This window comes from Triticum aestivum, chromosome 6A, assembly GCF_018294505.1.
Source record: "Triticum aestivum cultivar Chinese Spring chromosome 6A, IWGSC CS RefSeq v2.1, whole genome shotgun sequence".
Taxonomy (NCBI): Eukaryota; Viridiplantae; Streptophyta; class Magnoliopsida; order Poales; family Poaceae; genus Triticum; species Triticum aestivum.
The window spans coordinates 56,016,854-56,031,880 of record NC_057809.1 but is presented as its reverse complement, the minus strand read 5'-3'; the positions used below and the strand labels follow the sequence as shown (position 1 = coordinate 56,031,880).

The 15,027-nt window shown below is 46.3% G+C and overlaps 1 protein-coding gene across 1 annotated transcript; it reads left to right on the top strand.

Annotated features, from left to right (window-relative positions):
* Positions 1 to 9,613: 9,613 nt before the first annotated feature.
* Positions 9,614 to 13,012, top strand: LOC123131984 (uncharacterized). The gene is made up of 7 exons (XM_044551722.1): positions 9,614 to 9,870; positions 9,973 to 10,148; positions 10,262 to 10,317; positions 10,674 to 10,788; positions 11,465 to 11,587; positions 12,336 to 12,510; positions 12,606 to 13,012. The coding sequence occupies exons 1-7, from the start codon at positions 9,631 to 9,633 to the stop codon at positions 12,789 to 12,791; spliced, it is 1,071 nt and encodes a 356-aa protein (XP_044407657.1). The 5' UTR covers positions 9,614 to 9,630; the 3' UTR covers positions 12,792 to 13,012.
* The last annotated feature ends 2,015 nt before the right edge of the window (positions 13,013 to 15,027 follow it).

Below are 15,027 nucleotides of genomic sequence, written 5' to 3'. Positions count from 1 at the left end.
GTCTCATGGTTCATTTATGGGCGGGGCTGAGGGCCGGGAAGGCGTCCGGGTTCGGTGTATCTGGACGTGCGGACGGGAAGCGGCGACGGGTACGTCAGCGGTGGCCGGTGGTGATTCTGGCTCGTCCAAGATATCGACGAAATGGGTTGAGCCGTTGAGGTGACGGCTGTGGTCGACGCGGGCCAGACTCGGCGACTCGTTGGGTTCCCTTGGTCGAAAGAAGAGGCGAATAGAGCGAAAGTGCTACGGTGAGCTCGAGCTCCCAAGTTAACAGTAAATTCCAGAAAAAGAATACTACAGTATTCGCTCCGTTTTCAAAAAAAAATCTCGAATACGCACGAGTATGTGTATCTTATATTATAGAAGAAAAAACGGGGAAGAACAACTCCGTGGTTTCGTAGGAGAAATGGATGTATATATCACTAAAAATACGTCTATGTACATCCATTTCCGCAGCAAGTGATTCGGGAAAGAGGGAATAGTACTTTTCCCGTCCTGAATTATTTGTTTTATAATTTGTCTAGATACAGAACATTGACAACTAATTTAGGACGAAGGTAATAGAAGATATCTTTTTTTTTTTGAGATCAGAGGTAATAGAAGATTTCAAAAATACATCTGACTTTTTTTTAGGAAGCATTGAAGTTTTTGTACATGCATGCAATTTTTTGCGTTGAAATCAATTTGTGGAGGTGTAGCCGGATTTCGAACTTTCGCATGAGATAGGGAACGGGGGAGGGACCTCGCCTGCATCGAGAGAGAGAGAGAGAGAGAGAGAGAGAGAGAGAGAGAGAGAGAGAGAGAGAGAGAGAGAGAGAGAGAGAGAGAGAGAGAGAGAGAGAGAGAGAGAGAGAGAGAGAGAGAGAGAGAGAGAGAGAGAGAGAGAGAGAGAGAGAGAGAGAGAGAGAGAGAGAGAGAGAGAGAGAGAGAGAGAGAGAGAGAGAGAGAGAGAGACGAAGGGAAGAGAACAGGGGCGGAGCTTGGTTAGGGCCAAACTGAGCCATGGTCGTCCCAGTATTTTGCACTTCTTCTTTTACCTACGGTTTGGAGCCAAGCGCATCACCTGCAGTTCTCTCCTTTGGGCTGGCTCGCCCAGGTTTTCCTTTGAAGCTCCGCCACTGGGAGAAACTGAACCTCAGGTCCGACGGTAAGGAAGAACCTCCACGCCGCAGTCGTAGCCCGCCGCCATTTCACCACCCATGTAGTCAAGGACGCCGACCAAAACCTCCCACGAACGCTGCTTTTCGAAGGCTCTGTCGCCTCACCATCCAGGGTCGTCTCCCCCAGATTCTGATGTCCTCCACGAAATCGAGCAACAAAGACCACACCACCATCGTACTTGGTAGGTGGGCTATCAAACCGTTCATTCTTCATGGAACTATCATAGAAGATAAAAAGGCGAGCCATGAGGACTAGTTGCTTGATAGAGTCGGAGGATGAACCTGGTAGACCTTTTATTTTTCACGATATTATTATGATTATTTTTTGCATTTACTTAATTTTCTATTTTTTGTTCTATTAATATATAGATTGATTTTAGTATTTACATTATATTTTATTTTTGGGTAAATACATGAGTACCCCTGCGTTAGAAAATGAGTGTCGCTCAAACAGGTGTATCTAGCACCGAAATACATCTAGATACATCCGTTTGAGCGACACTTACTTCCGGACTAGGAAGCATTTGTTTATCAGATGCACAAACAGGTTTTGAAAAAGATAATTTAATTCAAAACATAAACATCTCTTTAAGGGCTTCATTGGTTCAAAGTAATTGCATGGGATTTTAAGATGCATCCTAAGGAAATTTTTCTACATTCACAGTTTTAGGATCCTTAGGAAAAAAAAAACTAAGTGTTACTTTGCACTCTTCTGAAGGAAAATTTCCATCTGCTCAAAACTCTTGGTGCAACTTTTTTTCCTGTGACATCACATACTAGTTGATCCAAATGTCCGTGATTTAGAAATCTTATAGAATTCAAGAGGACATGCTACTTGAATTTTATTTTATTTCGTATTCTTGTGTTTTGAGAATTTTATGAACTACTCCCTCCCTTCACAAATATATGATATTTTTAATATTTTAATATGAACTACGTATTGACTGAAATGAGTGAACAAACACACTAAAACGTGTCTATATACATTTCGTCCAGGGAAAAATCTAGAACATCTTACATTTGTGAATGGAGGGAGTATACACTGATTACTATATTTACTACTCCCTTCGTAAATAAATATAAAATCATTTAGATTACTATATATCTCTTTACAGAGGGAGTAATAATCAAAGAGGCCTTTACAGATTTATATTTTTTGAGGATTTTTAAAAAATTATACTCCCTCCGTCCCAAAATTCTTGTCTTATATTTGTCTAAATACGGATATATTTAGTTACTTTTTAGTGTTAGATACATCCATATCTGAGTTTGTACTACCTTTACAAATCTTTAGTACTCCCTTCATCCCAAAATAAGTGACTCGAGTTTGTAAAAATATAAATGGAGTACAAAGTTAGTGTAAACTCGAGAAATAAGTGACTCGAGTTTGTAAAAATATAAATGGAGTACAAAGTTAGTATAAACTCGAGTCACTTATTTTGGGACGAAGGGAGTATTTGTTTCAGGGAACTTTACAATTTTTTTTTTGAGAATTTTTTTTTAATTTTTTTAAGAAATCTCGCCACTTTATTGAATGATAGCAATGTTCATAGGTACACGACTTTGGTCATGGGGAACTCCCAACCAAACATGCCGACCTACTCCTAAATTACAAGCGAACTTGGCGAGATTATAAGATTCGAAATTATGATTTATACGCTCAACACAAAAGCAACCGAATTGAAAAAGCCTCTCCGAAGTGTTATTTCATGTACTATAGCCGCATGTGGACCGTTTGTTCCTTCGTTTATATCTTGAATCACTCCTTTGCAATCTGAAGCAATCATCATTCTTGTTGACTGAAGATCCTCTGCAAGAGCTAGAGCTTCCCTGCACGCGAATGTTTCCAAGATCATGGGGTCAGTAATTCCGCGATAAACAACCGCTGATGAGCCCAAATAAACTCCCGTGTGATCTCGGCACACTGCTGCCACTGCCCCGCCACGTCTATGACGTCCCACGGCTCCGTCCACATTAATCTTCACAACACCTAGCGGTGACGCACGCCAACTCCTGTTACCTCCTTTCTGTACTGTCTGCACTCGTCACTCGATCGGCTTCTCCAGTTGCTGCAGCTCATTAAGGTACGAGGTGACAAATGAGGAAGTTTGCATTGGAGATTGAAAAATGCCTTCATGTATCGCGTTCCTCCTGGCATACCAAACCGCCCACAGCGTCACAATCATATTGGTAAAAGGACTGCTGGTCAAGGTCTTCGTGCATCCTAAAGAGCCAGTTCTTGGCGTTGGGGTCTTCAATCTCCGCCATGCACTAGTAGAAAAAAGGGCTTTTGTCCCGGTTGGTAAGGCCCTTTAGTCCCGGTTTTCGAACCGGGACTAAAGGGTCGGTACTAATGCCTCTCTTCTTTAGTCCCGATTTAATCCAGAACCGGGACTAAAGGGCGCGGCCACGTGGAGCTTCACCTTTATTGATTTTTAAATTTCTGAATTATTTTAACATCTAGTGTGTAATCACCATCCCTCATCACTGCTCAATTTATCCTCTAATCACCCCTCATCATTCCAAATCATCTAACTACCCGAACGGTCACCCATCCTCCCACTCCCCCAGCCTGAGCACGCTTAACTTCCGGGTTCTATTCTCTCTCGTTTCCAAGTCTAATCTTGTTGTTTTCCTGACAATAGTAAAATGTCAATCCTATTAACCTTCATGAATTTTGCTTGAGCATGAAGTGACACATTTCACTGTTTGAGTTTGAAACTATTGTTTTAAAAAACAATAATTATTTAGTAGCACTAATATTTCTTGAATAATTAGTTTGACCATTGTTTGACCACAGTTTGACCAGATTTGACCAAAATTCAAAATAACTGAAATAATTATTTAGTAACACTAATATTCTAGAATAATTAGTTTGACCATTGTTTGACGACAGTTTGACCACTGTTTGACCAGATTTGACTAGTAATTTTTTCGATTTTTTCCACTCTAGATCTTAAAAGCCCCATAACTTTTTTTCTGTTACGTTTTTGAGGATTTTGAAAATGTTTAACGGGGTTTCCCCCGTTAAATTCGGATGTAACTTTTCGAGTAGATGATTTTTCATATAAAAAACTTTTTAATCCGAGTTCGTATGCAAAAGTTATGCCCATTTTACAAATTCCAGAGAGATTTTGCAAATAAAGTCGAAATTCATATTTGTAAATTTTCCCAACAAGTAGACCACATATCACATGGGAAACTTATTTTATTTTATTTTTTTTGACATTTCCATCATTTTCTTTTGTTTTTTCTAAAACTGAAAAGGCGGTCCACAGGGGGGGGGGTGTTTGAAAATGGGACCTTTAGTACCGGTTCGTACCATGAACCGGTACTAATGCCTCAAAACCCATTAGTACCGGTTGGTGGCACCAACCGGTACTAAAGGTCTAACCTTTAGTCCCGATTGGTGCGACCAACCGGGACTAATGGGCATCGCACCCTTTAGTCCCGGTTCGTGGCACGAACCGGGACTAAAGGGTCCAGGTGAACCGGGACTAATGCCTTAGCCGCACGAACCGGGATAAATGCTCACATTAGTCCCGGTTCTTGACTGAACCGGGACTAATGGGCTGACCCGGCCTGGACCAAAGCCCTGTTTTCTACTAGTGATGTGAGCTACCAGGGCCGGATCCGATAGCGCCCAAGTACAGCGTGCTAAAGTGCATGACACCAGGGCGTGCCGCCATGAGTCTGGAGCTCCACACAACGGGCAGGAGTCGCGTGTGGCCATATTCCTCCTGTTTAGAACGTCCGTTGTTGGGAGTGAGTGACGGGCAAGTCGCCATATGAAGATTCTGACCTTCGATGGCGCCTTCAGTGACCAAAGCGAGGTCCAGTCCCGTTCTTCTCGGTCAGTGCTTAAGGATCCACTCCTCCCTTCAAGCCAGCTTTCCCGTGTAATCTTAGTTTTGATCATAAATTTATAAGCCGAGCTTACTGTAAAACGCCCCTTCTTCTCCGGATGCCATGCCCAAAAATTATCAACATTACTCGTGCACACAGGAATCCGCATGATAGCCTCGGCATCTGTAGGCAGGAATACTTCACGAACACGGTTCTCATTCCATGATCCAGTTGCTGGATGTAATAGCTCTGATACTAACTGCGGTGGGTTTATGACCCGAGATACAATTGGCTGCAGTGATCCCTCCTTAGGAATCCAATTATGATCCCATATGTTCGTCGTGTGACCATTGCAAATTCTTCGAATTATGCCCTGTTTTAAGATGTCTCACCCTTCTAGGATAGCTCTCCAAATCTGCGAGGGACGCGAACCCAATTCTGCCATAAGAAACTCATCATTTGGGAAATAAGACGCCTTGAGGATCCTAGCACTCAGTGATGAAGGATCATGCAGCACCCTCCACGCCTGTCTAGCTAACAATGCTAGATTAAAAAGCTCGAGATCTCTGAAACCCATTCCTCCCAAGTACTTTGGCCGCATCATTACTTCCCACGATACCCAAGCCGGTTTACGTTTCCCTTCCTTGCAGCCCCACCAGAACTTGCGGATGATAGAATTTATGTGTTCACATAAGCCTCTGGGGAGCTTGAAACATGACATGGAGTAAACCAGAATAGCCTTTGCAACCGACTTGATCAACACCTCCTTACCCCCTGCAGACAGGCACTTGCCCATCCAGCCTTTCACCTTATCCCATACCCTGTCGCTCAAGTGCTTGAAGGTGCCCTTTTTTGCATGTCCAACATCCGTGGGCATATCGAGATATCTGTCACTTAAAGACTCATTAGGAACCTGGAGGCTTCCCTTTACCGCATCTCTGACGATCTGTGGGCATCCTTTGCTGAAAAAGATCGAAGATTTTTCCTTGTTGATCCTCTGGCCCGAGGCCATACAGTAAGTATCCAAAAGGTGTGACACTTCTTCTACTCCATCAACACTAGCCCTGAAAAACAGCAGGCTATCATCCGCGAATAAAAGATGGTTCACCGACGGAGCCGATGGAGCCACCTTGATGCCGCTGAGCTGGGATGATCCATTATGAGATTTTAACAGGTACGAAAGGCCCTCTGCTGCCAACAAGAAAAGGTATGGAGAGATAGGGTCTCCCTGACGAATACCTCTGGAAGGTAAAAACTCCTCTGATTTGCATCCGTTAAACATTACTGAAAAAGAAACTGTTCTCACCATGGTCATGACAGTAGAGACCCATGATGCTGCAAAGCCCAGTTTCCTCATAATAGCTTCCAAGTAGTTCCACTCCACTCGGTCATACGCCTTCATCATGTCGAGCTTGAGAGCACAATAATTATTGTTCTTTGATTTGTTCCTTTTCATGAAGTGCAGACACTCATATCCTGAGATTATGTTATCAGAAATAAGCCGGCCAGGCACAAAGGCTGATTGCTCTTCAAAAATAACACCAGGGAGTATTACCTTTAGTCTATTAGCTAGAACCTTTGAAGCTATCTTGTAGAAAACATTGCATAAACTGATAGGTCGAAATTGAGACAGAAGAATTGGTTTTGATACCTTGGGGATTAATACCAAAACAGTGTCATTCACACACTCCGGACTCTCTTCTCCTCGAACTATGCTCAGAACAGCTCATGTCACCGCCGCACCACATTTATCCCAGTGCCTCTGAAAGAAGTGCGCTGGAAAACCATCCGGCCCCGGAGCCTTTGTCGGGAACATCTGGAAGAATGCATTCTTAACTTCTTCCTCCTTGTACGGCGCCAAAAGAGTCTCATTCATCGCCTCTGTTACCCTCGAGGGGACATGTTGAAGCACATCATCAAGCCCCTCCACCCCTTCTGAAGTGTATAGGGTTTTATAAAAATCCAGTGCCATTTGCTGCATCTCCGTTAACTCTTCCGTAAGCTGTCCGTCTTGCTTCTGCAAAGATTTTATCAGATTCTTGCGCCTTCTGTTTGATGCCCGGAGGTGGAAAAAATGCGTGTTCTTATCCCCCTTCGACAACCACGTCACTCGCGAACGTTGGCGCCACATTATTTCTTCCCAAAGATAAAGCTCAATTAGGCGGTCATTTGTTTTGATCTCAACATGACTAGGTGCAGTCCTAGCTGGATCGCTCTTGAGCCGCTCTAAATCTTTCTTCAGCCTCCTTATCTCTGACTTGACACTCCCAAAAGTTGACCTGCTCTACTCCCCCAAGTTGTTGGACAGGGATTGCAAATTTGCTCGAACTTTCGCCGCAGTTAGATTAGGGCCGTTCGCCTCCCACGCATGCTGAACCGTAGGGATCAACTTAGGATGCGTGTCCCACATACATTCATACCGAAACAGTTTGTCTCCCTGCTTCCTTCTATCCACTGGAGCCAACGTGAGATTTATAGGAGCCTGATCAGATGTCGCGGCTGTTAAATGATCTACCACTGCTAGTGGAAAGCGAGCACACCACTCGGGCGTGCCCAAAGCCCTGTCAAGCCTGACTCTGGTATATGATCCGCCAGTGACCTTTTTTTCAAAAGTCCACTTGCAACCCTGGTAGCCAAGATCAACCAGGCCACACACATCTATCGCATCGCGAAAACCTTGAATCTGAGTTTGACTTCTCTGTCCAATTCCCTCGTGTTCATCATATCGGAGAACCTCGTTGAAATCCCCAATGCACATCCATGGCATGTTTTGTAAGGCAGCCAAATTTTTCATTGTGTCCCACGTTCTGTGGCAGAGATGAGTTTGTGCCTCTCCGTAAAAGCACGACAGCCTCCACGGGTCCCCTCCCATCTCAGAGATCTTCGCGTCAATATGATACTGCGAGTAGCCCAATACCTCAATTTTTATTTCATTATTCCTGTACAAAGCTAAACCACCACTTCTACCGGTGGAACCAACAGCAAAAGATGAATCAAAACCTAAAGTACTTGATAGATTTTCAGCTCTAACTTGACCAATCTGTGTTTCAATGATACAAAGAACTTTAGGGGCAAACTTTAGAACGATTTCTCGTAGCTCTTGAACTGTCGGGGCGTTGCCTAGTCCCCGGCAATTCCAGCTGAGACAACTCATTGTGTCCGGCGGTCCTCCGCCGGGGAGGCCGCCGCTTTTGCATCAAGAATTTTGAGACCCGCTGAGTTCTTCCTTCCGCTTGGATTCGTCACCTTCTCTGGCTGCAGCGAGAGTTTAGAACGCTTTGGGTCTTGCTTTGGAGGTGGGCTGAGCGGTAGAACTCCTGTACTACCATTGTTGTTTACAACCGGCACAATATCCAGGCTCGTACTAGCTGCCCCGGGAGCGATCACAGTCGCTACCTCTTCAGACATCCTCTTGCGGCTTGCCTCATTGTCCTCCATCTCGGTGTCATCCTCCCCATTGCCATCATCCTGTGATCGCTGTCCTGAGCTGCCCCCCCTCTGTTCCCCTAGATCTTCGCCCATTGTTGCGGCGGCGAGTGCCCCACGCCGTAGTTGCGGGTGCTCTAAGATTTTTGAAGGTCAGGGCGGAGGGAGGGTGAACACCATCACCTTGCTCCTTGAATTCATGGCCCATCATGCCGCAGACCTGGCACCAATCTAGGAGTCGCTCGTATTTCACCGCAAAAATTTCTCGCTGACCCCACGAACAATAGAGGTCGCTTTCTTCAGCTGATTACGCACATCCAGGCGGATCCGCACCCTATAGAAATTGCCTTCAAAATCAAAGGACGACGGATCAGACTCCACAAACTCGCCGATCTTTGCTGCCAGTGCTTTCACTTTTCCATGATACGCGATCGGTAAGTCAAGGATTCTCGCCCAGATCTCAAACTTGATCAGCTCGATCGATGAGGGCTTGGAATAACCATCATAAGGCACAATAATCACGGGGTTACCCCGAAAGTGCCACGGCCCCCCTTGTGTCACTCTTTCCCAATCACCTAGGCACTCGAACTGCATGATGAACAGGTTCTCTTCAAGCGTTTTGATCTCAACCTTCCTTGCAAGATCCCAGGCAGAACGCATATTATGGAAGAACCAGTACGTGCTAAACCCTTTATCGATATGGACACGAACCAGGGTCATACACCCGAGATTCTCCGCTGGTGGCGCGTCATCCTCCTCGAAAACTACATCATCTAGGTCATCCTCTTTCAGGGCAAGTTCCTCCATGAGATCTTCAAGCTTCCCCTTCCCCTTGCTACATGATGCGCCCGGGGCGCCTTGCTTCGCCGTCTCCAGAGCAGGCCTTGGATCCGATCGTATGCCGCGCTCCAACCCAGAAACCCTAACACCTCCAAACCCCGTCTAACCCTCCTGCCAAGGCCGGGAAACAGTACTGGACTGCCCCTTGGTCAGCCCGAGCGGAGCGGTCAGATGAGCGGCGGTGAGGGACGAAAAAACTCTCAACGTCGCCGGTGGCGGCGAGAGAAGAGCGAAACCCTAACGAGAGGGAAGACCCATTTTCTCGCGTTCAAGTTCGCTAGGTCACCTTTTACAAATTTATATGAACATACACAGCGTCACAGGGGTCACGGCCCAACAGAATGGGCCGCCGTCTGAAATGGCCTGGCCTTATGCTCTGCCGAGTGAAGCCGCTCGTGTCACACGCACGCACACCGCCGCGGCGGATAGAGTTTTTCTTCCAGAGGCGCACGCCGCGCCACGGCGAGGCACCCACCAGTCCACCACCCACCGTCCACCGCAGCGCGCCATGCTCTCCCTCCTCCCGCCCGCGCGGCTCCGCGCCGCGCCCTCCGACGCCTCCGTCACCTTGCCGCGCCGCCCGGCCGTCATCCTCCCAGTTAATCACCGCCCCTCCCCTCTTCCCTCGTCGCCTCGCGGCTCCTTTTCCTTTCCGGTTGTCCGTGTGTGACGCGCGGCGGTCTGTCGTAGTGGCGCGCAGGGGCTCGGGAACAACACGGGCGACTACGCGCGGCTGGCCGCGGCGCTGCGGGACGGCCACGGCGTGCCGTCCGTCGTCGCCCGGGTCTCGCGCCCCGACTGGCTCCGCAACGCCGCCGGGCTCGCCGACCCCAGCTACTGGCGGGGCACCCTCCGCCCGCGCCCCGTCCTCGACTGGTAAAATGCGGCCACCCTAGCCTCCTGGGCATTCTATCCCTCCCCGAATGCGTACGTGGTTGATTTTGTGACTTGAGGCGGTCGTTTCACCGAACACCTTGCCTGCACTGCAGGTACCTGAACCGGGTGGAGGAAGCGGTGTCCGAGGCCAGGGAGCTATCCTCTCCAGGTCCGTCTCCCAAATCATGGTGTAATTTCTAGCACTGACAAGTGCCCCGCGATTGAAGCTCTAGCAGTTTTACTGCCTTTGTGCCATTGAGCAACTTGTGCTTGGTTTCAGTTGCCATGACAAGGAAATTCTTGCTTCCAGTTCACCATCTAAAGTTCAATTGTTTCTTCCAATTTGAATCCCAATTCTGTTGCTGCTAGTTTCAGCCCTCTGACTGGTTCAATATTGTGGACTGTATTCTCAATTGTCCACGATATTGCAGGCAGAAAAATTGTGCAGAAAACCATGGAATAAAATGATCGATGTTCTAAAAATGGGGGCATTCATCCTGACTCTGGACTGTTTGATGCTTGCAGATGGGAAGCTATCATTGATAGGGCATTCAGCTGGGGGCTGGCTCGCGCGCGTGTACATGGAGGAATTCGGGACTTCTGACATAAGTTTGCTGCTCACGCTTGGCACTCCCCACCTGTACGGTTTTCTATCTGATCACTGTTAAAACACATGGATAAGTAGTCCGGTGGTACCCTTTTTTTGTTCTAACTAGCACTTGGGAGTAACGCAAGCTTAGTGGCTTGTATTCTTTAGTTTGACAAATTATTGCAGAAATTTATGGGCCTCTTACATCACAGACATGATTATGAAATGGAGGAAATTAGATTTGGCACCTATTGTTACATTCCCCTTCTGTTTTTCTCCTAGAACATGCAAGTTTATGTTGTCCCAACTTACAACAATGTAGATATACCTGTTACCTTCACAATATTCTCCATACTTGTGTGTGGATTTCAGTACTTTTATGTTTAGAGGATATGATTAGGCCTTGTTTGGGTAGGTGAGAAATATTACCCTGTTCCCTTTGGATGTGCAAATAATTTACTTCAATTTTCTATCCACCAAAGGGATTGAACTTAATACGTAACCATCCAAACAAGCCCTTACATGTAAAAATCTCCCAACTATTATGTATTTTTACATGTGGATTGATAGTTGATACATAAAAGTCATGTACATGTTTATTCCCGCAAGCTTTAATATTTTTAACCTGATAGCAGGTGGAATTTTGAGAACAATGAAGTGTCAAAATGAAACCCGGAACATACTTTTCTTTTATCTGAATTTCTTTTCTTTTTCCTCTAATTCCCAGGCCTCCTCCCAAAGGTGTTTCTGGCGTAATTGACCAAACTAGAGGGCTACTGAACTACGTCGAGAAGAATTGTGCCCCCGCAGTTTACACACCAGAACTACGATATGTATGCATTGCTGGAAGGTACCTTACGTTATAGTTCAGGTTCTGATTAATTGATTATATGTTAATCATATCATAGAATTGAGGCTTATGCATTACATTTCATCTTCTAACCAAGACTGCTGAGACAGTGGTGGATCTAGAATAGAACGACAGGGGGTGCCAAGCTCAATACTCACGTATATAAAGACTGATAGTGCACACAAATTAGCCTAACTATTACTACCTCCATTTCTAAATACAAGACGTTTTGGCAGTTCGAATTGAACTGCCAAAACGTCTTATATTTAGGAACGGAGGGTGTATATAGTAAATATACTTTGCATTTTCGCAGGGGGGGGGGGGGTCCATGGGCCCATGGAACCCCCATTGATCCGCCCCTGTGCTGGAACCATTCACTGTGGATGTGAAGCAGTCCCTCTCTAAAGAAATATAAGAGCGTTTAGATCACTAAATCAGCGACACTTATTTTGGGAGGGAGGGAGTACAAGTTTTGCAACACAAAGGTCAAAGGGCCACAGCATCAAATAATTAACGACTTATTTTCTGGGCGTTGAAAATATGTAGTAACACCGTTGATGTAGCTCTTGCCAGACTTGAACATAAATGGTGCAGGCTATCGTCCTGGGTTGGCTGAAATTACTATGACATTCTTCCTGAAAATGTAGTCCTGTAGAACACACACTTTCTCTTTTTTTGGATTCTTGATGGAACAATTTCTGCTATATGGACGAATGAACGCCAATTTTATAGCCTCCCTTTTTGACAGGTACATTCAGGGTGCTCCGTTAACTGGAAACTCCCTGGCTACTACCACAGATGAGCTTGTCGCCGTGGACGCCCCATCAGAAGTAGCTGAAGCAGTCATGGCCAGTGCCGACAACAAAACCGCTCCGACAGGCCCCACCTTCCGGGCCCGTTTCGTCGGACAAGGCTACAAACAGGTGAGTGCCACCCCAAGCAATGCCATGCTGTGGAATATTCCACATTTATTTTCCTAACAGAAACTACTGAAACAATACCCTAAATCCCACACTAGGTTTGCGGCAGCGCCGAAGTCTGGGGAGATGGGGTCGTCCCCGAAGTGTCAGCGCATCTAGAGGGCGCAGTGAATATAAGCTTCGACGGCGTGTACCATTCTCCTGTAGGTTCTGATGATGAAGAGAGGCCCTGGTACGGCTCACCGGCGATCCTAGAGCAATGGGTGCACCATCTCCTCAGTTGATGCCACAGAAGCTTGACCAATTCCAAAAAATTGTGAACAAAATGGTGTATTGCCAAGCCCTTTTCACTAGTACAGCACGGGATAGCAATATACAGTAATAATGTACAGAAGATGCAGCCGTATTCTCTTCTCGTACTGTTCCAGAGTGTGTCTGAATGTCTCAGGCGCGGGCGTTCCTTGTACCCTTTATTCAGCAGCTTAAACTATTGTGTTTTCCTTTCCTTTTTGCCAAATTGGAGTACAACTCAAGCCAATTCAATGTGTATGAAATTGCATGCACAATGTGAGCTACAAACATCTTCTCAAAGGGATTTACCATCATGTGACAGGCAGAAGGAAAAACAATGAGAGGTTGTCAGCCTATTGCTCCAGCCAAGACATAATAATATGCAGGCGCAAAGAATGTATAACATGCATGCAAGTAACCATCCATGATGCTTGCAGCAAACCGAGCCGAACTCTTCGGAATGACACGGCATTTGACCACAACCTGCTTATCACAAATTCACCATCCAATGCAAACAAGAGACCAGCATGATATACATGACTAGGGCAAAGTGGAATTAACAGACTAAAAACGAGGGGAATTTGAGGATTTGCCACGCCTTTAATTACACTTTAAGGATTTGCCCCCGTTTACCCTGAAACTGAGGATTTGCCACGCATTTGCTGTAATCTTGAGGATTTGCCCCCGACGAGACGGGCCACAGCAAAATGACCAACAAGCCCTCGTGTTGATCTACGTGAGAGGCAGCCAACCCCGATCGTTCTGTCCCAGATATCACGCTCGTCTGATACGATTTGGGTGGGTGCGGCGAAGGCGACCTCGATCTCCACCACGACGGCGGCGGCGACGACGGCGGCGGCGGCGGCGCCAGCGGCTGCAACCTGATAAGATGTGCCACTATATGCCATTCCTTCGACCGTCACCTGCTCCCCCAAGGTCGTTGTTCCTCTAGTGCAACATGTCAATACGTCCACCTTTTGCCTTAGTATGAGTCTGAACCAACTCCCAGATTTATCCCTAAAACATAGTTGATCAACAAACTCCAAAACAATCATCTCCAGATTTTTTGCAAATTCAGAGTCCTGCCATTAGTTTCCACTTGATTGTTAATGTTAAGAAACCTGAAGATAAAATAAAAGCCATTAGGCACCTGTTGAATAAACATGTAAAGAGAATAACAAGTTTGTTGCAGAGCATGTACGGTTGATCTGTGGAGGATGGATGCTATGGATGATGGCCCTAATATGGGTGCTGAGGATATTGCTCTGAAGATACAAAGGTGAGAATGATACTATATCCGCATTTCCGTCAATGAACAACCTAACCGTAAACTTCGAATATTTCACTGTAGGGTGAAGCAGCCTGTTCATGTTAACATTAAAGTTAGAGTTCTTCCATATCGGGCCATGCTTGCTGATGGCGCCGAGGAACAAATGGAGCGGCAGGATATTGAAATGCAGATTAGATGGATTTTTTTTCAAAACTATCACCTTTTTTATAGCATTTTCGGAAACTATAGTACCCATTGCGAATATACCAGAAATATGACCCTGTCGGTCTCGTGGTGGCCGAAGTGGTAGTTTTCGGCCAGAACTAGGCCGAAAAGGACTTTTCGTCCAGCTGCAGGCCGAAATGAACCTCAGTTGGGCCGAAGAGGTCTCGTCGGTTGGGGCTGGGCCGAAAATAGTAGCTTCGGCCAGGCCTAGACCGAAGTGGATCGTTTTCGGCCAGCCCGCAGCCGAAAAGCTTTTCGGCCAGGCCTCGACCGAAAAGGTCTGGATAAGGCCAATCCCGTCGTTGCCTTCCTCTTCCTGCTCGCCTCTTCTTTCTCTCGTTCCTCTCGTTCTTCTCTGTAGAGCTCCGGTCTCCTCCCTGATCTCCTCCAATTTGCACTCATTTAGACAACCAAGGCACAGAATAGATAGATCATAGCATTCTCCACCGGCCTATGGTGTTTTTTTTCTTATGGGATAGTTTTTTGTGCGCTTGGGGGAGGAGCCATGGTTGGGTGGAGGAGGTCCGGTTGGGAAGGAGGTGGTGGTGAGGAGGAGCAGCAGCTTGGGGGGTGACCGGAGTTGAACCTCCGTCGAGTGGGCGGCGCTGCCGTTGTCCGGTGGCCGGTGCCGGTGACCGGAAGAGACGCACGCTTCGAAGGTATAACCATGGCGTCACAAATTTTCTCTAAATTGTATAGTTTATTAGTTAGTGTTAATATGTTTGTGGTGGCAT